This window comes from Lolium rigidum, chromosome 5 (assembly GCF_022539505.1).
Source record: "Lolium rigidum isolate FL_2022 chromosome 5, APGP_CSIRO_Lrig_0.1, whole genome shotgun sequence".
In the NCBI taxonomy this organism is placed as follows: Eukaryota; Viridiplantae; Streptophyta; class Magnoliopsida; order Poales; family Poaceae; genus Lolium; species Lolium rigidum.
Window position 1 is genome coordinate 153,120,006 of NC_061512.1, and position 25,924 is coordinate 153,145,929.

The 25,924-nt window shown below is 52.5% G+C and overlaps 2 protein-coding genes across 2 annotated transcripts; both read left to right on the forward strand.

Moving 5' to 3' along the window:
- Nucleotides 1–4,077: 4,077 nt before the first annotated feature.
- On the forward strand, nt 4,078–12,884 carry LOC124656549 (L-type lectin-domain containing receptor kinase IX.1-like). The gene is made up of 4 exons (XM_047195270.1): nt 4,078–4,395; nt 8,451–8,612; nt 11,477–12,012; nt 12,115–12,884. Exons 1-4 carry the CDS (start codon nt 4,078–4,080, stop codon nt 12,743–12,745), a joined length of 1,647 nt encoding a protein of 548 aa, XP_047051226.1. The 3' UTR covers nt 12,746–12,884.
- A 126-nt stretch (nt 12,885–13,010) lies between these two features.
- On the forward strand, nt 13,011–17,737 carry LOC124653925 (L-type lectin-domain containing receptor kinase IX.1-like). Its single transcript, XM_047192985.1, has 4 exons — nt 13,011–13,981; nt 14,628–14,861; nt 16,571–16,904; nt 17,019–17,737. Exons 1-4 carry the CDS (start codon nt 13,093–13,095, stop codon nt 17,647–17,649), a joined length of 2,088 nt encoding a protein of 695 aa, XP_047048941.1. The 5' UTR covers nt 13,011–13,092; the 3' UTR covers nt 17,650–17,737.
- Nucleotides 17,738–25,924: the final 8,187 nt, after the last annotated feature.

Here is a 25,924-nt window from a genome sequence, read left to right on the forward strand (position 1 = left end):
AGCATGATAATCGACGAAGTTTCTTTGCGCAACTGGCGAGGGGCGGTCCGCACAGCCAACGACCACCACTCCGCGAAGTCACCCTCCACCGTGGGAGGACCTGAGGTGGATCGGATCCACGAGAGGACCTCAAACCACACCATCCTGGAGAAAGAGCACCCAGTGAGCAGGTGTGCCATGGTCTCCACAGCCTGGTCGCACAGCGGGCATCTAGGCGCATGCGGCAGGCCCCGCCGCGCCAACTCTCACCCGTCCAGCATCTATCCATGCAGGCCAGCCAGATGAAGAACTTCACCCTTGGTGGCGCCTAGGATTTCCAGTTCAGCCTCCACAATACTGAAGTGATGGCCCCCTGGAAGAGGGTGTCATAGCAGGAACGAGCACTGTATCGTCCATCCGTCATCCAGCGCCACACCATCCTATCTTGCTCCGCAGAGAGCTGCACCTCACGTAGCCTACCCCATAGTTGTACGTACTGCCAGAGTGCGAGTGCACTTGGCGCGCCAGCTATGTCGGGGATCCAGGCTCGATCGATCAGCGCTTCCCGGACTGTAGCTGCGGCGTTTAGGTACCAGCGCGTAAACCTCCGGCGCTATCTCTTTGATGGACCTGCCATCCAGCCATTTGTCCTCCCAAAAGAGGGCGGACTCTCCATCGCCAACCTCCATCGTGGTGAAGGCCGCGAAGACGTCGAGCTCCATCTTTGAGAACTGCATATCAAGCCCGCACCAAGGTCGCGTGGGGTCTGTACGCATCCTCCAGATCCAACGCACCCTTAGACTGGTCCCAGTGTGCGCCAAGTCGGGGATCCCCAGACCCCCCAGCCGCAGCGGCCGACATACCCTGGACCAGTTGACATGACAATGTCCTCCATTGGCCACTGTCCTGCCAGCCCACAGGAAGCTGCGCAAAATCTTGTTCACCTGTTTCAACATCTTCTTGTCTAGCCCCAGCACCATCAGCTGATGCAAAGGGATCGCCGCGAGGACCGCGCGAATCAACGCCAAACGCCCTGCCCTAGGAATCATGGAAGCCCGCCAAGTAGGGAGTTTGTCAGCCAACCGGTCTACCAGGGGTTGAAAGGATGCAGCCGACAACTTCCTGATAGAGAGCGGGATGCCTAGGTACTTCACCGGGAACTGCGCCAGCTGGAACTCCATGAGTCTAGCGGCGCCAGCAGCCTCATCCTCCGAGCATCCAATGGGGGAGACCGAGCACTTGGCGAAGTTGGTGCGCAATCCCGAAGCCTGCCCAAAGAGCTCCAGAATACCGCGGACAACGTGTAGTTCCGACTCATCCGGGTGGCAGAAGATCACCACATCGTCCGCATATAGCGACACCGATGTCACCGGGTCACGCCGAGCCAACCGTCTGAGAACACCCAGCTCGATGGCCTTGGCCAGCAACCTATTAAGCGAGTTCATCATCAGGACGAACAGCGACGGTGACATAGGATCGCCTTGTCTCAGGCCCCTCCTATGCCATATGGGGGCCTGGCTCGCCATTGAGCAACACCCTGGTACTTGCCGTGGATAGCAGAATGGAGACCAGCTCGCGGAACCTGGGGCCAATCCCTATCTTGCGAAGGACCTCCATGAGGAACCCCCACGAGACAGAGTCAAACGCCCGAGCTATGTCCAACTTGAGCATCACCCGCGGCTCCTTCCTCCCGTGCAAGAACTTAGCTGTCTGCTGGACCAACATAAAGTTGTCATGGATGCACCGCTTGCGAATGAACGCGCATTGGTTGCGATCAACCAGCGACTCCATCCTAGGGGCTAGCCTAGTAGCCAAAGTCTTAGCCACCATCTTGGCGAAGATGTGGAGTCTTAGCCACCATCTTGGCGAAGATGTGGATGAGACTAATCGTTCTATAATCACCCAGCGCCGCCGCGTCTGGGCGCTTAGGCAGCAAGATCATCAGTGCCTGATTTAGGTCTTGAAACCCGCGCCCACACATCGTAAACAGCTTGTTGAAGGCAGCCGTGGAATCACCCTTGACCACGTTCCAGCATTTCTGCAGGAACTCAGCCGTGAAGCTGTCGGGTCCGGGCGCTTTGCCCGGCGGCAGACGCCTAATCACCTCCTAGATCTTGTCCTCACTGAACGCAGCCTCCAGCTCGGAAAGATCCTCTGAGTGGGTACTCAGAAAGTCCAAGTCCTGCACCCGGTCCACCGAGGTTCCTAGCATATCCTCAAAGTGCGTGAAGGTCACTTCAGCCATGGCCGCATGGTCCGATATGACCGCGCCATCCACCTGCATGATGTGGATCATGTTCTTCTGCCTCCTATAGGCCGCATGCTGGTGGAAGAATGATGTGTTGGTGTCGCCCTCCCGAAGCCACACAATCTTGGCCCTCTGGCGAGCCATAGTGCGTTCGAGGGAGGCTAGACCCAAGTAGGCGTGCTTGAGGTGGGCCCGGAGTCGACATTCGTCCCGAGATAGTTGTCAGGATTCCATGGTGATATCCAGCCTCAGCACCACCTCCCGCGCTATCATCAGCTGCAGCTTGACACATCCCACCTTCTTATCGCTCCAGCTCATGAGGCTACGCCTCGTATGCTTCAGCTTGGCGGTGAGCCGCCGGAAAGGGTCCGGGTCTCTATCCACCACACCCCAGCTGTTTTGCACCACCTCACTGAACCCATCCAACCTCAGCCTCAGCGAGAAGCGCTCGAACGGGAACCTTTTCCACCCTGCTGATTTTGTGGTACAATCCAGCATGAGGGGGTAGTGATCCGCCACCACTGTCGCCAAGCAGCGCAACATGCAGCTACCGAACATCTCCTCCCAGGTGACCGTGGTGAACACCCGATCCAGCCGCACAAGAGTGGGTGTGTCCCTCTCGTTTGACCAGGTGTAGCGGCGCCCATGGAGATAGATCTCTTTGAGCTCGCAGTCATTCAGGAAGCGGCGAAATCTACCCATCATCATGCGGTTCAGGTTCCCATTGTTCTTATCCTCATCGCGGTAAATCATGTTAAAGTCCCCGCAGAGAGCCTATGGGCCCCGGTGTATCCCGCGGATGTCGCGGAGCTCTGCGAGGAAGGCGATCTTGTCAGCCTCAGCCTATGGGCCGTAGACGCAAGTCAACCACCACCAGGGGCCACCCCCAGCAGGGGACACCCTTAAGCTTATTTTCTTGCTATTGGAGACATCATTTTTATTTTTCATATCGGAGCTAGTGTTCATATATCTGCCGTGCCCTGAATTTCCGGATGCAGCAACTCTTGTTGATCGAGTGGCTCTGCTGCTGCAGTGACAGGCCATCAGGCATGGTGCCGGCGATGTGCCATCAGGCATGGAGTCTAAATATCTCTGGCCAGTTGATCTTATCGTTTTGTCTCTGATCTTGTATTGAGCTATCGTGTCGTTATCTTGGACTCCATGTAGTATGAACTATTATATCGTTGTCTGCTAGAATGCTTGGAAACAACTGACATCAATCCAGAATAAATACACCCATTTGGCAATTTATATTCTCGTTCTTATATATCTTTGTGATTCCGTAGCAACAGATGGTATAGTTTCCAAGGAAAATTTATGTGTGTTGTATGGTTGTTTCTTAGATTTATGAATTTATTTCTGAGGCATCGATTGTTATTTTTTTTCCGTGTCACAGGGAAATGCTTCCATGGACCTTGATGTGGATGTGACTCCGACGTCTCCGAACAATATCGATGCCGGTCGAATAAACTTGCCGACCGAGTCTTCGTCAACCGAGCCTGGCCCAGGGAACGTTACCGTGTTTCGGACGGCCGGGCAGTATGCGACTATATATGTGTGGCTTGAGCGCGTCTGGGTGTGCTGGAACGGGTGTGGACGAGCCGGCGGACGACGACGGCTCTGCGTTCCAGCACCAAGCAAGTTACAATGGAAAACAACCACAGGGGCTGCGTGAGCCCAATGGGTAAGTGGACACCACCATCCGTCCCGGCCAACTGCAGCCGCGCCTTCACTTCCTGCGCAGAAAGGCAGCCGCAGCCTGCTCGCTTGACTTGCTTGCCATGACTCATAAGCTAGTCTCCGTGTGATACTGTGATATGCGGGGCACGACGGTGCTGCCCCTGGCGGCAATGGTGGTGGTCCTGCTGCACGCGGCAAGCCGAGCTGCTGGAGCGGGCGGCGGCGGCGACGGTAGCTGCGAGCGTAGCTGCGGGAGCATGAAACTCCCCTACCCGTTCGGCTTCTCCAGCGGCTGCACGATACGTCTGGGCTGCGACGACGGTGTCCCGTGGCTCGGTGACACGCGCAAGCTGGGACTGGTCGTGCGTAATGTCACGGCTCGGGGGATCATCCTCGACCTGATCCCCGACTGCTCCCGCGCGTTCAACGCCTCCATCACGGCGCTCTTCTCGAACAACTACGCGCCCGACGATGGGAACACCCTCGTCGTTAGAGCATCCCCACTCGTTGGCGTTCCCCACGCCCAAATCCGGCGAAATTTTCGTCCAGATTGGAGGAAGATTTGGCGTGGGGAGTAGTTTCCCAGCCGCGTGCCCAGGCGAAGACGACGATGCGAGTTTGAAAAACGGAAACTTGATAAACTTCGGCTAAATTCGGGCGAACATAGACTAAATTTAATGATATTTAGACTAAAACGGGCGGAGTTAATACATAGAGGCCGAATTCGACTATATTTCGAATTCGGCTAGGGGAATTCAAATGCTAATTTTAAAACACGGCGCTCTACATGCCCAAACGGCGGTAGAACACCGTGTAGTCGTCGCCGCCGTCGTCGGAGCCGTCGTCCTCGCCCTTCGGCGGCGCAGCTGCTGCCCTGGCCGGTGTCTCCCCACCCCGGGGATGGCTTGTACCATTCGTCGTCCGAGGACTCGAGGTCGACGAAGGGGACAACGACGCCGGATGGAGGTGTCGCAGGACGGCGGAAGCGCGCGGCGTCGTCGGCGGCGGTTGGAGCGGCGCGGGCGGCGAGTCGGCGTGCGGCGGCCAGGTCCATCAGCCGCCGCTGCTGCTCCGCCTCCTCGCGCTCCCAGTCGCGCCTGGACCACGCCAGGGCGGCGTCCTCGGGGAGGGCGTTGTCGGCGGGCACCAGGTCGTTGAGCGACCCGGCGATCGCCTCCGCCACGGCGGCGTCCTCCGCGCGCTTCGCCTCCTCCTCGGCGAGCTCTGTTTGCGGCGGCGGCCGCGGCGTCCTCCTTTTTCGCCGCCTTCCTCTTCCGCCCAGACTGGGAGGGTTGGTCGCGGATGACGAGGGCGCCGCTGCTGCGCCCTCTGGTCGGCGGTGGAGACGCCGGCTCCTTTTTGACGCGTACCGGCGTCGAAGGTGACGTCGCCTCCTCCCTCTTCACCGGCGCGAAGGATGACCTCGGCGCCGATCCGGAAGACGACGAGCTGGCAGCCATGCGCCGTGGCTGCCAGACGTTTCCCCGGCGGCGGCTCGCCGATGCCCTCGATGGAGGGGGCATTGTGAGCACCGGGAAGTTTCCGCCCTCGATGTGCGCGAGGACGTTCGCCAGCGTCCTTTCCGGCGCGCTCCACCAACGTCGGCGGCCCGCGGCGTTGTTGCGCGGAGGCGGAGGCGGCGGGCCGTCGTAGGAGGCGAGCTCCCGCTCCCACCGCCGCAGGAAGTACGAGTTCCACGCCGTGTAGTTGTCGGGGTGGTGGCGTGGCTCGGCGCGCTCCTCGTCCATCAAGGTCATCCGCGCCTCCTCGATGGCGACGTCGAGGGCGTGGCCCCGAGGCGGCGGTGGGATTGGTACGCCGCCAGCACTAAGCCGCCACCCGCCGCCGGGAAGCCTCGTGTCCGGCGGGCAGGGGTACCCCGCCTGGTGGAGGAGGTGCCCCTCCCACGCGTGGAGCGACCGGCGGGGAAGCCGTTGTTGGCTGCGCCGTCGTCGTCGTAGAACGCCATCGGGAGAGTAGAGGGAGAGTGGAGGGAGAGTGGAGCACGGGGTACGCCTCGCGGCGAGCGGACCGGTGTATATAGGCGCGGCTGGCGCGGGTGATTAATGACGCGTGGAATGCGACGCGTCCGCGGCGAGCTGACCGGCGGCAGCCTTTAGTGCGCGCGGAAGACGATGTGTGCGCGGAAGACGATGACATTAACTCGCCGCGTGGCCGGCGAATGCAGACCGGCGGCAGGCTTTTACAACGCGCGGAAGACGATGCGATGAGGACGACGATCGGTTTCTCTCGCCGACAAGTTGGGGCCACCAGACGCGCGGGAAGTTTCCTCGGTGTTTCCCGCGCTTTCGTTTCGTCCGGACTCCCCGAGCGCTCCCCGGGGGGCCGGGGATGGCGTGGGATCGCCGGATAAATTTAGGCCCAAATCCGGACGAAAACGAGGAACCGGGGGCGCGACTGGGCCAAATTACGCCGTCCGGATGGAAAAAAAATCATCTGTTGGCCTCGTCGGGGAGACGAGTGGAGATGCTCTTAGCTCGTGCAGCCCAGCAGCTCAGGGTGCCCGTGTCATCTACTGCAGCACCGTGCGACCTGAACGCTACGCCATCGACAGCAGCTCGTCCCACTGCTCCGCCAACGAGTCCATCCGCTGCATCGCGCCTCTTCCGGCTAACAATCCCAGCGGCCACCGTTTTCTGAACATGCATGAGGTGCTCAGCTCGGAATGCGCCGGGCTGGTCTCGTCGACGAGCTACGTGGATGAATCGATGCCCACGTTAGAGCATCTCCAGTCGCGTCCCCCAAACCGTCCCCCAAACCGCGCCGGATTGAGCGTTTGGGGGACGTGTTTCGTTCGTGCCGCGTTTGGGGGACGTCGCTCCCCAGTCGCGTCCCCCAAACAAAATTTCGCAAATTTTAAACTTAAGTAGATTCGATTAGATTCGTCCAAATTTACATAGATTCGAACGAAATTTGACTAACTTTAAAACTAAACCTAATCTAGAACCGCTTGCGGCGGCCGGAGGCGTCGTAGTACTGCTTGGAAGTTGTACATCTCGTCGGTGACGACCTCCCGCTTGCCGCGCTCGTCGACGGGCTCGTCCACGGGCTCGTCCTTCACCAAGCCGCTTGGTCCTGCCTCGCCGTCGTCGGTGAGGTCCACCGGCGGCTTGCCGGAGTCGAGGATGGACATGGCGATCGCCGCGTCCAGGTCGCCCTCCGAGGCGTCCTTGTCGTCCATGGACGCCATGAACGCCGCCCGCAGCCCCGGGCAGTCCTCGGGGTCGTCGCTGCTGGCGATGAGCCGCTGCTGCCGCTCGTACTCCGCCGGCGAGCGCCGCCTGCGACGCTTCCTCCGGCTCCTCCTTCACCTCCGGCTTCGGGATGAGGAGGGCGCCGCCGCGCCTCCCTTGCTGCCGCCCGCTGCCGCTACCGCCACGCCTCGTGTTGACGGGCGCCGCCGGCTCCTCCTTGACCTCCCGTTTGGGGACGGTGTAGGGCGCCGACCGGTACGACGAGGACGGCGTCGATCGCGCCGGTCCCGAGGAAGAAGAGTGCGAGGAGGACGAGTACGTCGTCCTCCTCGGCTGCCATTGAGGAGACGGCGGCGGCGACGACGGCATCTCCAGCCGCGGAGCGCCGTTGAGGAGGCCGCGGATGACGTTCTCGAGGGTGCGCCCCGGAACGCCCCAGAACAGGGCGCGGCCGTCCTTGTTCCAGCTGTTGGGGCCGCCGATGAGCCCGTCGGTGCTGTGCATCTCGACGTCGTACTTGGCCTTGAAGTACGTCGTCCACCAGGCGTCGTTGTTCTCGACCGCCCACGTCGGATCCCTCCGCTCCTCGGCGGTGAGTTGAGCCCGCCGGGCCATGACGGCGTCCCACCATTGGTCCGTGCGCGGCTTCGGCGGCGGCGGAACGCCAATGCCGTTCACGGCCATCCTCCAGCCGCCGCTGCTTGGCAGCCGCATGTCCGGCGGGACTGGATACCGGGCGCGGTACAGCGCCCACGCCTCCGCCACGGTGAGGCTGCCGCGTCTGAAGCCGTTCGCCGCGGCGATCTTGCGGGAGGACGACATTTTTTGAGCGGCGAGGAGAGCATGCGGGAGGGGAGGCGGCGGCGACGAGAAGGATGAGCGGCGCTAGCTGCGGGCGCCTTAAAACGGCGGCGGCAGCGGGTGGTTGCACGCAATAACTCCGGCGCGGACGGCCACGCGGCCATGCACGACGAGACGCGTCCCTGCGTCGCCCGGGAAAACAGGGACGCCATTAACGTCGCTTGACCAAAGGTAGGCGACGGGGTTTTAGCCTTCCGTGCCGCTGACGGGTCGGGCCCGCGTCGGTTGGCCTCGCTTTTCGTTGTGTCCGGCGTCCCCGGAGCGTCCCCTGTGGGACGGGGACGGGCTCGGGGCGCCGGACACCGTATAGGGACGCGCCGGACAAAAAAGGGCTTTGGGGGACGCGGCTGGAACGCTTTTTCTATCCGGCGCGTCCCAAATCCCTTTTGGGGACGGTTTGGGGGACGCGACTGGAGATGCTCTTACGGTTGAGCTCGCTGGGGCTGCACTGGTGGGTGGATGGGCAGTGCCGCTGTTCTCCCAGCGCCAACTGCACTCACTTCGTCGCGCCTACCACGGGGAAGGAGGTGTTCCGGTGCGAATGCATGGACGGGTTTGACGGCGATGGTTTCATCGACGGTAACGGTTGCCACCGACCAGGTCAGTACTCATTACTCACCAGTACAAACGTTTCTGGGAGTATATCTTACTAGCACAATCGCCTGTGTGTTGCTACTACAGCTGGGCGTGGGCAGCCCGGCCCGAAAATCTCGGACTGGGCTGGGTAGGGCTTGCATGTCGGGCCAGGTTCGGGTCTGATTTCGGAGCCCGAACGCCGGGCCAGGCCGGGCTTGCACAAAACGTGATTTAAGCCTAGTTTGGGCCGGGCTTGTCGGCCGGGCCGAGCTTTTCTCTGTTTGGGCTGGGTTCGGGCCCGATTTGTAAGCCTGAAGGTCGGGCTGGACCGGGCTCGGCCCTGGAAATTTTGGTTCGGGCTTTTTTAGGCCTAGCTCGAAACCCGGCCCGGCCCGAGGAATGCCCAGGTGTAGTTGCTACGGCCTAACAAATTTAGACAAATTATTTACATATTCTAAAATCTTTTTTTAAAAGAGGTTACCATCCTAGTTCACGGCACTAAACTTAACCCAGCCTGATTTTTCACGTGACACGTACATGTTGATAATTAGGTCCAATAATTACTTGAAAATCATGTTCTTTTTTTTTACCATAACAATGTATAACTACATTGCACATCAATATCGACAGCAATAACCAACAACCATTTAAGTTGATTTATTATCTGTACATGTCCACATTATCATTCTATAGAGCCCATATTATCAAAAGACACGCCAAAATCAAAGAAATATGTGAACAAAAATAAATAGAAATTGCGGCGGAGGAGTTACCTGATAGGGGAGACCCCGTTTATTTGGAGCATCGAGTTGGGTAATCGGTGGTGTAACATGCCTAATGGAGTTGCCGCTACAGGCTTGATGTATTTGGTTCATCGGTTCTTACCAATTTGGCGCCATCCTTCTCCTCTGTCCTGATGCTTCGAAGTCCAAGATCAACCGAGCAAGCCATATACCCTAGCTATCCCACAATGTCCTCATTCTTGAGGCGTCCTAGCCGCATTTGTTATTTTTATCATGCTCAACCCTGCAGTATTTTCAATTGGCCATAGAAGAAAGAAGCCTTCGCACTATAGTTGTAGTTACCGCAGTTTGTGTACAGCAACATAATTTCAGATAATTTTGTTGGAATCACGCCTGGAGGAGAGGGGTTATATATGGGCAGATTTTCCTAGGCGAGGAGGCACGAAATTAATCAGAGTTGTCTCTATGGGATTCGATTTTTGGAGGAATCGAGTTCGTATCAAATCCTTTCTGATCGGGCAGGGACCGATCGATGGAAACGAACCAGGAAAGCCAGATATTGGCAGCTTGACAGACGAACGTTTTTTTTTATGTACCAACAATTGATCGGTTTTTTCGACCTACCAACATCACCGACCCGTAACTTATTAATAGAGATAACATGGGATACTACTAGAGCCGCCATCACCCTTCCCCTGCCCCCGCTCCCACCGTCGCGATAGCGGCGTGGCGGCTCTGTTGGACAAGGCGACGCCTAGGGACCGCTTAAGCACGCTTAGGCACTAGGCGATGGACAACCGCCTCGCCTAGGGCATAAGCGGAAGTCTAGGCAGTGTAACCAAGAAATTGTCTTCCACAATAAGAAATCATGCCATACTTCACGATTGAGCTAGATGGGAATTTTTCTAAAGGTAGTTATCAGAAATTTACACATTTACATGCTCTAAATTAATATTTATTCACATATAATAATCCATATAAACACTTTATGATATAAACTATGCCCGCCTAGGCTGCGCCTAGGCCGCTTAAGCATCGCCTAGGCACTAGGCGAATGCCAACCGCCTCGCTTACGCCTAGCGCTTTTTCCAACCTTGCGTGGCGGGCTCTCATCCTCTCATGCGACTAATGGCGGCGGGAACCCCCTCCTTCTCGCGTGGCCGGATCTCCAGACGGAACTTCGTGGCAGCCTTGGATGACACGACTCCTTCGGCAAAGATGAACGTCGGGGCAGCGGCCCTGGACTTCCACGAGGGCGGCACGATAGCTAGATCGGGGGGCTCGGTGTAGCTCATCTACTCATCTCCACATGGTTTGGGTGGTGGCGGCGGTGCCCACTGAGATATCCGGCCTGCCGATCTGACTAATAAAGGAGGCAGATCTCGCGCCAAGAAGATGTTCTGCTTGATGCCTGATCTCATTGATCTAGTCGTTGACAAGTTTTTGAAGGCTCCGCCGGAGATCTTTGTTCTATGGTTGATGCATGTAGATTGTTAGATCAGATGAGATTCGGTTGTGTGCACCCCTGTTTCATCACATGCGGCTTCACATGGCGTAACACAAAGCGTCATTGTTTGTTGACATTATGAGCCGTATTGTTGTCTTGATTTTCATGCTGGAGACATTGGTGGAAAATTTCTTGGTGGACGAGGTATGAGGTTTAAAAATGGTGGACCGAATCTCTTCGAGGCGACGAGGACTTTGCCCTATGATTTTTGTCTCCTTGTAGCATCATCGGCAAGTGGGAGCGGTATTACAGGAGGAGTACATAGTTTTACCTTTCAGGGTGAAAACCCAATGTCTAACTTATTAATTGGTTGTGCCTGGAAATGGTCTTGTTGAAGATATTCTTTTGAGAGCTTGAATTTTTTTAGGATAAAAACCTAAGATCTATGACCGGACGATGATGACGCTTATGCACTAATTTCTTTGTGGGTGCGTCGTTTTTGAAGAATCGGGTTCTGGAGATTGTAGCGGGATCTTCCCTTTTCTTTTGTTTTAGAGTTGTTGCAGAGTAATTGGTATCTCTGTGATTTAATATACTATTAATTTATCTAAGAAAAAACGGGGGAGTACCTTGTTTTCTCTGTCTGATTCCCATTCAAAATGCATATATCTTCCTTATAATATGTTTCATATTTTTCATAACGTGAAAAGGTGCATCAAGCTGGGAGGGCCGTAAGATACAAGTACTGACTGGACTGGCTGCCAGCTGCGGAACGTTCCTGCTTTTTGTTAGCATCTGGGTTTGGTTCTCCGTCCACCGGCGGGGGAGGCGCAGCGCGAAGACAGGCAAAAAGCCACCGGAAGATGCAAGACTCTTCCACGGTGAACTCGTGAACAATGAGCTCGAGCAAGGGGCTTCCGGACAACAGCGATTTTCCTACGCCGAACTCGCTGAGGCGACCAACAACTTCTCGGACGACAGGGCGCTCGGCAGAGGTGGCTTTGGATCGGTGTACCAAGGATTCCTGAGCGACATGAACCGAGAAGTGGCCGTCAAGAGGGTGTCCGAGACCTCTCGACAGGGATGGAAGGAGTTCGTCGCCGAGGTGAGCATCATTAGCCGGCTCAGGCACCGGAACCTCGTGCGGCTCATCGGCTGGTACAACGGCGGTGATGAGCTGCTCCTCGTCTATGATCTGATGCACAATGGCAGCCTTGACACTCATCTGTACAGACCAGACAGCGTGCTGGCATGGCCGGTTAGGTATGTTTCGCAGTTGATTAACCATTTAAGCTTACCGCACATTCGTTCACTGTATGCTTATATGGTTCCTAAGTCCTCTGTCATACTTTTGACATTTTTCAGGTATGAGATAGTGCTCGGGGTAGGCTCAGCCCTTCTGTACCTGCACCAAGACACGGAGCAACGGGTGGTGCACAGGGACATCAAGCCGAGCAACATCATGCTAGACGCCACCTTCACCGCCAAGCTTGGTGACTTCGGGCTCGCCAGGCTCGTCAACGATGGCAGAGGATCGCACACGACCGGCATGGCTGGCACATTGGGGTACATCGACCCGGAGAGTGTGCTCGCAGGCAAGGCGAGCGTAGAGTCAGACGTCTACAGCTTCGGGGTCGTCCTCCTCGAGATTGCCTGCGCTAAACGGCCGGCTGTGGTCCAGGAAAATGGTGATGTCGTCCACCTGGTTCAATGGGTGTGGGACTTGTACGGTGATGGAGGGATCCTTGGTGCCGCCGACGAGCGGCTTAGGGGTGGGATCGATGATCAAGAGATGGAGTATGTCCTGGTCGTCGGACTCTGGTGCGCGCACCCCGATCGCGGCATGAGGCCATCCATCAGGCAAGCTGTGAACGTTTTGCGATTCGAAGCGCCATTGCCGAGCCTGCCGGCCAGGATGCCTGTGGCAACCTATGGTCCGCCGGCAAATCCTTTGAGTTTTGGAACACTGGTCTTAAGCAGTGCCAACGGCCGATGACGATGATCTCATTAGAACACACGGACCACTTTTGTAACCATTGTACACACCCTATTATATAGCTCAATGCCGGTGCGTTGCAGCTAAATAGGAGTATGAGATATTTAGACGCACTACTGAAATGGTTGCTGTGATTTTTGCAAATCCTTGGGTCAGGATTTATGATCGAAGTGGCATGAATGGAGCTTAATTCTGGGCCATATCAAGGTCTGACAAAATTCCTGAGGTCCAGGTCACTCCGTCCCTCTATGCATTGGTCTGAAAATTCTGTGTCTGACCAGGACACACATGGTTACTCTGCAGTCTGAGCTGAAGAATAGTCATCTTCTACTCCTAGCTGAGAGAAAATGGGTGTAGATTTGTTGTGGCTACAAAACTCACCGAGACTTGATCAACGCCGTGGCTCATCTTCTTTTTGCTCGGAGAGATCGAATATGCAGCGCTTCTTCTCCTCGTCCCTCATCCTCCTCATTTGGTTTCTTCCCCATGAAACCAGCTACTCCGCCGCCGCCGCAGCTTCCGGTTGGTGCCAACGCCGGTGCGGCAGCGCCATCGTCCCCTACCCTTTCGGCTTCTCCGCCGGCTGCCCCATCGTTCTATCCTGCGACGTCAACACCTCTACGCCGATCATCCCATCCAGAGGAGGAGACAACGGCACCTCGTACCGCGTCTTCGGCTTCAACTCCACCGCCTCCACTTTCGTCCTTGCCCTCCCGTCGTCGTGCAGCCGGAGCGTCCCCGACGGCAGAAGAACGCTCTCCGGGGCCAACTACGGCGTCACGTCCCGCACCGGCCTGTTCCTCCGTGGCGGGTGCCGCGAGACCAGCTCGACCTCCTGCGCCGTGCCACCGGCCGTCATGTCCAGCATGCTGCGCACGGCGCAGTGCGGCGACAACGAGACGGCGTTGGCCGCTGGCGCCGTGGTGTGCGTCGCTTCCAAATCGCCGAACGCCACGTCCGCGGGCGTTTTCCTGCAGTGGGATAAGGCGGATAATACAACATGTGACAACATGCTGAGCTCCGCGTTGTTCTGGGAAACGGCGGAGGGGACAGCGTCGCTGGAGTTCGGCTTGGCGGAGCTTGGCTGGTGGCTCAACGGGACGTGCGCCGGCGGCAGCGAGCGATGCGCGGCGGACGCGACGTGCTCCAACGTGGCAACGCCGAGCGGGACGGAGGGTCACCGGTGCGCGTGCGTCGCGGGGATGGGCGGCGACGGCTTCTCCGCTGGCGAGGGATGCTACCTCACAGTCAAAGGTGAGTCATGTTGAGCCAGTGCTTCCAAATGCATCCCTGGCCGACTTATTACTCAATCATTGATTATTATTACTCAATCATTGATGTTTATTTAAATAATTATTTTTAATTAAAAATAATTAATAGTTGATATCACGGTCTAAAGGTTAATAGGATTGATAAGGAACGGAGAAGTTAATTCGTGCTTGGGTTGGAGTAGTGTGAGGATGAGTGACAAATTGAGAAGTTAGACCATGAGTATAATTTGACATAAGATTAAATGCAGATAGAGTAAAAAAATGATCAATATGAGAAAATAGAAAAATTGAATATTTTTCTGAAAAAAACTTAAAAATTTTGAACAAAAATTCTCTGTTTACCATCAGTACAAGATGCTCGCACAGGCCTGTGCTGACGCCATGGCAGCACCTTATCTGTTTCCATTAATTGCTCTTAGCTCTCTCAATGTTGGCCCTCTATCCCTGTCTGAAACCCCGTACGTATGAGATGTCGGACCGCTCTGCAGGGCATCCACTTGATTTAGATTCAACGAAACCATTCCTCATAATAAGCTTGTGATAGTATCAAATTTGTAATCTAGTTCAAAAGCGTAACTTTGATGTTTGTTCTCATCATTTTCATGGAGAAGGTGGTGGTCCCTCAAGCTGGATGCGCCAGAAACTACCCCTGCTTGCTGGCGTGTGTGGCGCGTTTCTGCTTTCGCTCGGCATCTCGGCCCTCTTCATCATCCACCGGCGAAAAAGACACAATGGTATGACGAACACAATCAAACAACGGCCCACAAAGGTAGTGACACTCTTCCGCGGAGAACACGTGGAGGACGAGCTAGAGCAAGGAGCCGGCGCCCCCCGGCGATTTTCCTGTCAGATGGGAGCAAAGAAATAAAATATAATTGTGCTGTCCCCAGATTCGAACTCGCGGTCTAGGAATCAAACCACGAACGCGTGAACCATCAGCTCCAACGTTTCAATCTGTCATATTTCAGAGTTTAAGGTTAATTATAAGTTTGCAGTACAATTTTGCCTGCCACCATGCATGGTTCAGCTGCAGGAGTATTTAGCTTTGGGCCTTTGGCCACCATGCATCGTTCAGCACCAAACTTGACCGTCTGGCTAATTACTGCATTGGCCTGTAGTCTACCTAAGGCCTAATGGCCATGAACCATGCAAGGACGTAGCTACATGGTAATGATGATTAGCTATGATGATTAATTAAAGAAATATTTAGCTATTGTGCTTACTTTGGAGCCACTCTACAGTGCGTATAGTAGTGCGTATAGTAGTATGTGCTAGTTGTATAACATTAGCTGATAATTTAGTTAACTGATAATTAGTTCGCGGTAGTCAAGTATGTGGTTTTTTTATATTTCATTGTAATTTTCTATGACATTATTTATGTATATTTGTTGTTTATTTTAGTAACTGTATCCTCTGGTGTTGCCGAAATAACAATCCAGCGGCGGCCGTATACTTCAGAAGTTTAGGATCGGATGCAACCGTGAGAATTTAGTTCAATAGTAGGATGGCTTGTCGGCCATGCATGTGTCCAATTTTTTTTAAATTATATTCCAAAATTCTTTTTATTTAATAACTATGTTATATTCTACAAAAAATATTATCAATTGGCGCGTCAAAAATTTGGTGTGGCATACCCTTCACAAAAACCTAGGTCCTCCACTGGGCGTATCGGCCTCTTCGACATACATGTGGACCTTGTCTGGGACATGGACATGGACCTTGCCACAGTAGATATGCAGGAGCACCTTCCCCAGGTACTCGAGCTCCAACGATTCCAGGTCATGCCAGCGTGAGCTTGAGCGAACGTGCCAATAGCGAAGCTAGGAAAAAATTATGAGGGGGGCCAACCAAACAAGACCTCTCGTGCTAAATATCTGCCAAGATTTTAAAAAAAGGGAAGGCACTTTTTCACTGATTTCATTAATTATGCTGCCATTTTTCTGAATGAACAATCAAAATTGATGAAGAAAACGAAGTGTGTTCGCGTTGCTACTGCTGTTGGTTGTGCACTGGTTTGGAATAAAATATACTATGAATTCTAAGGATTTTAGTGTGGTAATTCTGTAGTTAAACAGCCATTGATGCTAGTTAATGAAGGTTTCCCATTGACACCAACGCAGCAACGCTCGTAAGCCAGCTTCATCCCGGCGGCTGGAGCATGCAAAGGCCCTCCAACAGAAAAGAAACAATATAAATAAGTAACTAGTCTGGAAGATTTCAGAAGGAATAGTAGCGCTGCCGGTTGGCATGTGCGGGCTACGACCTGTTGGCGTGCGTTCGAATCCCAACTGAAGCGCTGTTTTGCTTTATTTATTTGCTCCACCCTGACAGGTGGAACCCACCTGCGTTAGGCATCTGGTAGGCCAGATAATGGTGTAGGAAAAAGGTAAGGGGGCCTTTCGCGAAAAGACCTAATGCCACATGTCAGCACCATAATCATTTAAGACTAGTTTTGCACAAATGAACAACTTTTGGGACTGCTTTACCCCATTTTGCAACTATTAGGACTAAACTGCACATGAAGTACAAGTATTGGGACTCGTGGTGTATTTAGCTCTTTCCTACGATGAGCTCGCCGCTGCAACTAACAACTTCTCCGAAGACAGGGCGCTCGGGAGAGGAGGTTTCGGATCCGTGTACCAAGGACTCCTGAGCGACATGAACCGAGAAGTGGCCGTCAAGAGGGTATCCGAGACCTCTCGACAGGGCTGGAAGGAGTTCGTCTCCGAGGTGAGCATCATTAGTCGGCTCAGGCATCGGAACCTCGTGCAGCTCATCGGCTGGTGCCACGGCGGCGACGAGCTGCTCCTGGTTTATGAGTTGATGCATAATGCTAGCCTCGACACTCATTTGTACAAACCAGACTGCGTGCTGGCATGGTCAGTTAGGTATGTATTTCGTAAGCTAGTTCCACTCCACATAATCATGCATGAATTTAGCGTTTCTCGTGAGACACTCTTGCATTTTCCTCACTCTATTGTGATACTTTTGAGATTTTTCAGGTATGAGATCGTGCTCGGTGTAGGTTCAGCACTTCTATATTTACACCAGGAGACGGAGCAACGCGTGGTTCACAGAGACATCAAGCCAAGCAACATCATGCTAGACTCCTCGTTCACCGCCAAGCTTGGCGACTTTGGTCTCGCGAGACTTATCAACGACGGCAGAAGATCTTACACGACTGGCTTGGCCGGCACATTGGGGTACTTCGATCCAGAGAGCATGCTGTCCGGCAGGGCGAGCGTGGAGTCAGACGTCTACAGCTTTGGGGTCCTCCTCCTCGAGGCCGCCTGCGGGCGGCGCCCTGCCGTGGTCCATGAAAATGGTGATATCGTCCACCTGGTTCAATGGGTGTGGGAATTGTATGGCGGTGGAGGGGTTCTTGTTGCCGCCGACGAGCGGCTTAGGGGCGAGTACGACGGTAAGGAGATGGAGCAAGTGATGGTCGTCGGGCTCTGGTGCGCGCACCCCGATCGCGGCATGAGGCCGTCCATCAGGCAAGCTGTGAACGTGTTGCGATTCGAAGCACCATTGCCGAGCCTGCCGGCGAGGATGCCTGTGGCAACCTACGGGCCGCCCACAAACCCTTTGAGTTTTGGGACGCTGGTCTTAAGCAGTGCCGACGGCCGGTGACGACGATCTCATTGGAACACACGGACCACCCAGGACATCGCTCACTGATTAAATTCAGAGCGATAACTTCTGTAACCATCCTCAATCTTAAAAAGAGCAATTTTGTGTTTTCCCATTAATTAGTAACCAGCGAAATAGTTGTACGAGAGATTTAGACGCACTGCTAAAATGGTTGATGTGTTTTTTTTTTGTGAATCCTTGCGTCAGGATTTAAGATCGGAGTTATACATTAATGCAGCTTAATTCTGGGCCATATCAAGGTAAGTGGGGTTGTTCTTACTATACCATTTCCTCCCTCGGATGATAGGTAGTACCATCTTCTTCCTTCAATTCGTTTTATCAATGATCTTATGCAGTGTGGCTTGTCTCACTTCCACTTTCCCTTCTTCTGCGCCTGCTCACCTCGAGGATTTTGACAAAGTGACACATCATTTTGTGGCCATTGCTCCAGGAGCACACAATTCCTTATCATTGCTTAAAATGACACATGTTTCGATGCCACTTTATACTAAAGTAGCTTACGTGACATCTTTGCCATTTTTGGCCTCTAAACAAACATACGCACAAACACCATTCTTACTTACCTTAGATAATTAATTAGCAAACCACTCCCCCCTTGGGTACACCCCCTACCGCAAACTTAAAGACAACAATGGCTGCGATCGGTTCATACCCATTTATAACTAAGGTCCCGATGTTCATTATCGAATTATTAACTCTTAACTAAATATTAGGTAAGACATATCTAACCCTGTAGAAACACGATGACCAAATTGAATTTGTACGTACCCATCCGTGAACGATCCGTATAGTTACGAAATTAGTGGTGGCCCTTCGCTCACATCACCCTTCGGCGGTGTTGATCAGGATGAGCGACGGTGGCGGTCATCAGCGGTGAGTGGTGAACTGGTACCACGCCCTCGGAGGTGTTAATCGGCACGACCGACGACAATGGCATGGTCGACGACGTCCCTCGTTGGCGCCTGGTGGTGGTGCACCATCGGCCGGCTATGGTGGTGGGCACGAGCGATAGCATCCCTCATGTGGTGCACCATTGGCCATGGTGGTGGGCACGAGCGATAGCATCCCTCATTGACATTGACCTATGGCGTGGCGCTCGCTGTTAAACATACGATGTAGTTTCGTATAGGCTTTGATCTATCCCGACTCGTACATGACCTTGAGTGTCTTCCGTATTGTATACGAGTTCTCCCTGTAAACGCTAGCACCGCAAAGTGCATATATATATGAGATAACGAAGCCTCGGGACATTATCCGAGTAGACTAAATCGTGTTTTCTACATGGTATCGAGAGCTCCCTCTTCTGATACGTCTACCTGATCGATCGATCGAGAAACACATCCCCAGGCTGCCGTGCTGCCGCTGCCGGTTCTACCATCGCCGCTGCACGCACAAGCGATTCCCGCGTAGTTCTCATGGCTTCGTCGAGTCATCCTCAGCTGAATCTCGGCGCCCCGCTTACGGACAAGCTGACGCGGACGAACCACCCAATGTGGCGGGCTCAGATTCTGCCCGCCATCCGTGGCGCCCAACTTCTAGGGCTCCTAGACGGAACAGATGAAGCGCCGGCGAAGACGCTGGTCCAGGCTGCTGCCGAGAAGGATAAAGAGCCAACAACGAACCCCAATCCTGACTACGCAACGTGGCTTGCGAGGGATCAGACCGTGCTCCAATACATCTTCCAATTCTTGTCTCCCGAGATCATGACGCATGTTCTCCGGCTTGAACACACTGCCGCTGTTTGGCAGACGCTTGAAGCTATGTTCGCCTCTGTCAGTCAATCCAAGATCACAAATTTGCGGGTTGCAATCGCGAACACAAAGAAGCTCAACCTGACCACGTCGGCTTTTCTCACAAAGATGCAACGAATTGCTGATGAGCTTGCTGCTGCCGGACGTCCCGTCCCTGAAGACGAACAAGTCTCTTACATACTTGCTGGTTTGGGTGCGTCTTACAACTCCCTGGTGGCTGCCATTGGCATTAACAAAACACCCATGTCTCTCAGCGATCTTTATGCTCATATCCATGCCTATGATGAGCGTCAGCTTATGCTTCAAGATCAGCCAGCCACAGATTTTGAGACCACGGCTAACCTAGCCTCCCGTCAGCAACGTTCCCGCAGCTTCAGCAGCGGTCGTGGTGCGCCTCGAGGTGATCGTCGTGATGATCGTCGCTCGGATCGCCGTGATGATCGCCGTGAAGACCGGCCCTATGGTCAAGGCAGGGGAGGAGGTGCGCCCAGAGGAGGAGGACGTGGTCGAGGACGTGGCCGCCGTCGCACCACACCATGGGTCGATGTGACGTGCCAAATATGCAACAAAGAAGGTCATCCCGCCAAGGATTGTTGGCGGCGCTTTGATGAAGACTATGAATCCTATGAGGACAAGGAGGTTAATGCGGCCTCCTATGGCGTGGATACAAACTGGTACTCGGATACCGGTGCTACTCACCACATCACTGGTGAACTCAACAATCTGACTATGCGTGACAACTACAGAGGCTACGACAAGGTTAACACCGCGAGTGGGCAAGGTATGGACATTACTCATGTTGGTAATTCAATAGTTCGTACCCCTGTTCAGAATTTTCATCTTCGCAATATCCTTAATGTTCCCCGTGCCTCTAAAAATCTTCTCTCTGTTCATCGTTTTACCTATGATAACAGAGTTTTCATAGAATTTCACCCCTTCTATTTCTTGATTAAGGATCAGGTCACGAGGAAAATAATTCATAGAGGGCGATGCGTTGGTGGTCTTTACCCTCTTATCTCATCATTGGTGTCATCATCTCCATCACAGAAGCATGTTTTTTTCGCCGCCAAGCTCTCTCAAGCGAAGTGGCATAGTCGCCTCGGTCATCCATCATCTATTATTGTTAGCCAAATAATTAGCAAGAATAAACTCCCATGTGTTAGGGATTCCACTTTAGAGTCAGTATGTGATTCGTGTCAGCGGGCTAAGAGTCATCAGCTACCCTATCCCGTTTCCACTAGTGTGTCGACAGCTCCCCTACAATTAGTTTTTACTGATGTATGGGGACCTGCTAGTGCGTCTGTTGGTCGTCATGAATACTATGTAAGCTTTATTGATGATTATAGCAAGTTTACATGGATATATCTTCTCAAGAAAAAATCTGATGTGTTCAATGCCTTTATCAACTTTCAAAAACTTGTTGAGCGTAAACTTGGCAAGAAAATTTTGACCGTTCAGTCTGACTGGGGAGGAGAATATGTCAAACTTCATAGTTTCTTCCAAACGCAGGGCATCGCTCATCACGTCTATTGTCCCCATGCACATCAACAAAATGGCTCTGCAGAGCGCAAACACCGTCACATTGTTGAGGTAGGATTAGCTCTTCTTGCTCATGCTCATATGCCTCTTAAATTTTGGGATGAGGCGTTTCTCACCGCTACCTACCTCATCAATATGCTCCCAAGTAGAATCATCAACAATGACACCCCCGTCAATCGACTCCTCCATACTAAACCACAATATTCCTCTCTACGTGTGTTTGGATGTGCTTGTTGGCCTAATCTTCGACCATACAATAAGCGTAAGTTAGCTTTTCGCTCCACACAGTGTGTCTTCCTAGGCTATAGTCCTCTTCACAAGGGAGTCAAATGTCTCGAGGTATCTTCTGGACGTGTCTATATATCTCGGGATGTAGTGTTTGACGAGGCTGTGTTTCCCTTCAAAACACTTCATCCTAATGCCGGTGCTCTTCTTAAAAACGAAATCCTCTTGCTTCCTCCGAATCTTCTCAATCCTGAACATGGGGAAGAATTTATTGATGATACACACATGACTAATGTCTCTACTAATCCTTCCTCTAGTCCTTCGTGTGTGGTTCCACAGGTTTTTGCCAGAACAATGATGCAACAGGGTGAAGATTCTATGCAAAGTGCTGCTCAAAATACTGCAAACAGTGATTCAGAAAGTGCTGAACACGGAGCTGATTTTTCCTCGGGATCGCGAACTCAATCTGCCTCGAATCATCACCCTGGGCAGACCAGCAGCAGCAGTTCAGCGTCTGCAACCGCGGCCGGGTCGGCTGCCCACGACGCGTGCACGCCGAGCGATTCCCGTGGTGCCACGCTCGCGCGGTCCCCGCCAGGCAGGACAGCGGGTGGATCCTCTGCGCCTGTTGACTCCGCCGCACACACCCGAGCCATGCATCAGGCCACACCGGAGACCTCCGGATCCGCTGCGGCCACTCCGGGGTCCAGCGCTGTCAGCCCAGATTCTCCTGATGTCAGCGACGGGGGAACCGGATCTTCTGTTTCTTCTTCTCCCGTGGCTTCTCCTGTGCAGCAACCGCAGCAACCCTCAAATGTTCCACCTCGGCCGAGTACACGGGCGTCGAGAGGTATTGTTAAACCCAAAGAGTATAAGGATGGCACTGTTCGCTGGATTTTGTCAGCCACTACAGATGAACCTGCTAATCTTGATGATGCTCTTAATGATCCAAATTGGAAAGAGGCTATGGATACAGAATATGATGCTCTTATCAAGAATAGAACCTGGAATTTGGTTCCACAACGACAGGGCACCAATGTCATTGATTGCCGTTGGGTTTACAAGATTAAACAAAAATCGGATGGATCTATTGATAGATATAAGGCGAGGCTAGTAGCCAAAGGTTTCAAGCTGCGTTATGGCATAGATTATGAGGAGTCCGGTAGTTAAAATTGCTACTGTTCGACTTGTCTTGTCAATTGCTGTTTCTAGGGGATGGAGTTTGCGATAGTTAGACGTCAAGAATGCGTTCTTACATGGTGTTCTAGAAGAGGAGGTTTACATGAGACAACCACCTGGGTATGAGAACAGATACAATCCAAATCATGTTTGCAAACTTGATAAAGCAATTTATGGACTGAAACAAGCACCTCGAGCATGGTACTCTCGGTTAAGTTCACAGTTACTAGCTTTTGGCTTTGTTACTTCAAAATCTGATACATCACTATTTATCTATCGCAAGGCTAGCGTTACTGTTTTTATGCTCATTTATGTTGATGATATCATAGTTGCAAGCTCTTCACAAGCTGCAACAGATGCACTACTCAAGGATTTGAGTAAGGAATTTGCATTAAAAGATCTTGGTGACCTTCACTACTTTCTTGGAGTTGAAGTTCAGAAGGTTGATGATGGACTAGTTTTGAGGCAAACAAAGTATGCACAAGATGTTCTTGCAAGAGTTGGTATGGTAAACTGCAAGGGTTCTTCTACACCATTGTCATCCTCAGAAAAAATCTCCGCTCATGAAGGTGACTTGCTTGGTCCTGAAGATAGCACCAGATACAGAAGCATGGTAGGTGCGTTGCAGTATCTCACTCTTACTAGACCAGATATTTCATATGTTGTCAATAAAATATGTCAGTATCTGCATGCCCCCACTACTCTGCACTGGACTGCTGCAAAACGCATCATGAGGTATATCAAGCATACTGCTGGTGTTGGACTAACGTTTGCCAAGTCACGGTCTACACTGGTTAGTGCCTTCTCTGATGCTGACTGGGCAGGTTGTGTAGATGATCGTCGTTCCACTGGAGGTTTTGCAGTTTTCTTTGGACCCAATTTGGTTTCCTGGAGTGCAAAGAAACAAGACACAGTATCGAGGTCCAGTACAGAGGCTGAATACAAGTCTGTTGCTAATGCCACAGCTGAAGTGATTTGGGTACAGTCCTTGTTGAAGGAACTTGGAATTAAACTGACCCAACCACCATGTTTATGGTGTGATAATTTAGGAGCTACATATTTATCAGCTAATCCTGTTTTCCATGCAAGAGCTAAGCACATTGAGATTGACTTTCACTTTGTGAGAGAAAAGGTGATGAACAAGCAGCTGGAAATTCGGTTTATTCCTTCAAAAGATCAAATAGCTGATGGTTTCACTAAACCGCTTCCAGTTCGTAGCTTTGAGCAATTTAAGCATAATCTCAACTTGAGAAGTTGTGATTAAGGGAGGGTGTTAAACATACGATGTAGTTTCGTATAGGCTTTGATCTATCCCGACTCGTACATGACCTTGAGTGTCTTCCGTATTGTATACGAGTTCTCCCTGTAAACGCTAGCACCGCAAAGTGCATATATATATGAGATAACGAAGCCTCGGGAGATTATCCGAGTAGACTAAATCGTGTTTTCTACACTCGCAACGGTGGTGGGCGGAATGTGTGGCGACATCAAGATGATGCGGTCGGAGCTGGCAACGAAGGCCGTCAGAGCTAGCAAAGATAGGTGTTTGGAAGGTGGACGCTAGAGACGGCTAGCATGACGGGGAGGGGGTCGGTAGGTTACAATCGCGACCGCTATGATCGTGCGCTAGGGGGCATATTTAGGTTGATCGTCACCATACATAAATATGTGGGTAATACCGGCTTGGGTTTAACCTAGCGGCCCAACCTAATTAAAATAATATTAGAGACTCGTTAATGGGAAAACACAAGATTGCCCGTTTTAAGATTGAGGATGTGCCCAAGCGAAGCTCTTAGAGGAACCGAACGGACGCAAGGAATTACATTGAAAAGGACACAGAAGGGTAAACAGAAGGAAAACCTTTGTAGCCACGGATGTTTATGTCGCTCGCGCATCTTTATTTTACAAAACCATAAGTTTTCTTAATTAAGCAATGAGCAATGCTACATCTACGGAAAACAACTACGGAAATTTCTTACGGACCGCACCACGCAGCCTACACAATTAGAACGTGGCCCGGCTTTCACGGAGAGAATCAAGACTCAACCAATACATTTGCTGCACGTCAGTCCGTAAAACTCCTCGTAAACCAAATCATCCGTAGGTCTAGGATTATTGTTAAGCAATAATAATTTTTACAATCATCCGTGATCAGTCGGTTCCGATCGACACGTGCAGCACTCTACATGAGTCGCCTTAGTTGCACCTGATTTTGCGCTACTTTATAACACTAATAACGGTTAACTTTAGAGATAAGAATGTTGTGATGAAGTTTAGTTCATGAATCGCTTCTGGGCGTCAAGGAGGCAGTACATCATGTCGCAGCGGCAGAGCGGGCAGGTGCTCCCCTTCTGGAACCAGGAGGCGATGCACCGTCGGTGGAACGTGTGGCCGCAGGACGGCAGGGCAAGCAACGCCTCCTGTGTTGTTGGTGTCGAGGACGGCAAGGGCAGGCACTCCATGCAGACGGCGCAGCGCTCCACCGGAGGAGCCTGGGAAGTAGTAGGGACCTCCGCCTGCTCGCACGCCAGCAGCAAGGCCTCCGGCTGGACGTACTTGAAGGTCTCCTCGATGCAAAGCGACACGTCGAAGGCGTACCCCTCGCCGCTCGTGACGGGCTGCAGCTGGCTGACGATGCCGTCCGCGGCGGCGGCGAGCACGGGTTCGTACCACTCGCCCGCCGCCGGGTCGAGCAGGGATACCGGACCGGCCACCGGTACCGACGAGAGCAATTTGAGCATGGCGGCGCGGCAGGCGTCGTGGCTGCGGAGGTTGACCTCGTATAGCGGTATCACGTAGTCTGTATGCTCCTCCTCTTCCCCGACCTGCAGCCCAGGCCCCCCGATCATTTGTAGCTCGTACGAGGTCCTCATGGAACAGAGCAAGCGCAGGCAGCACGCGCCGCCGGCCGTGCGCTCCTCCCGTATCTTGACGTGCACCGGGGCAGGGCCGGGCCGGCAAAATCAAGGGCCCTGTGCGAAACCCAAAAATGGGCCCCTATCTCCTTGAGAAAATATTACTAATTAACAATTACAACATATATGTGTCTTAGATGGACGTTTAAAGTGAAGAACTACTATCGACACTCGAAGATCCTAAACCGTGGTAAGATCGTCTGAAAAATAAAGGAAACATATAGTTTAAAACCCCAACCACACATATGGTCCTACCAAAAAGACCTAAATCTAATGGTTTTGATGCATTTAAACTATAAAAGAAATTAATTTCCCATAATCTCATTAGCTGATAGCATGTAAAGTTATCCCAACAAGTATATTATATAGATAAGCCTATTATAAGAACTATCCCCATGATAGGAATACAATATCGCAATATCAAGTTTACCTCAATCTCTATAAATCAAGATCAAGGAAATTAATTGTTTGATTTGAATATGAGAAATCAAGATATTGTAGTACAAACTTTCTAATATATTTAAGATTTGAAATAGATTTTTTTTTCAAAAGTAGTTATAGCATGATTCATGCATGCAACTTCTCCGAGTTTTATTCAAAGCTCATAAAAATAAATAATCAAGCATTATGTATCAATAGGCATAG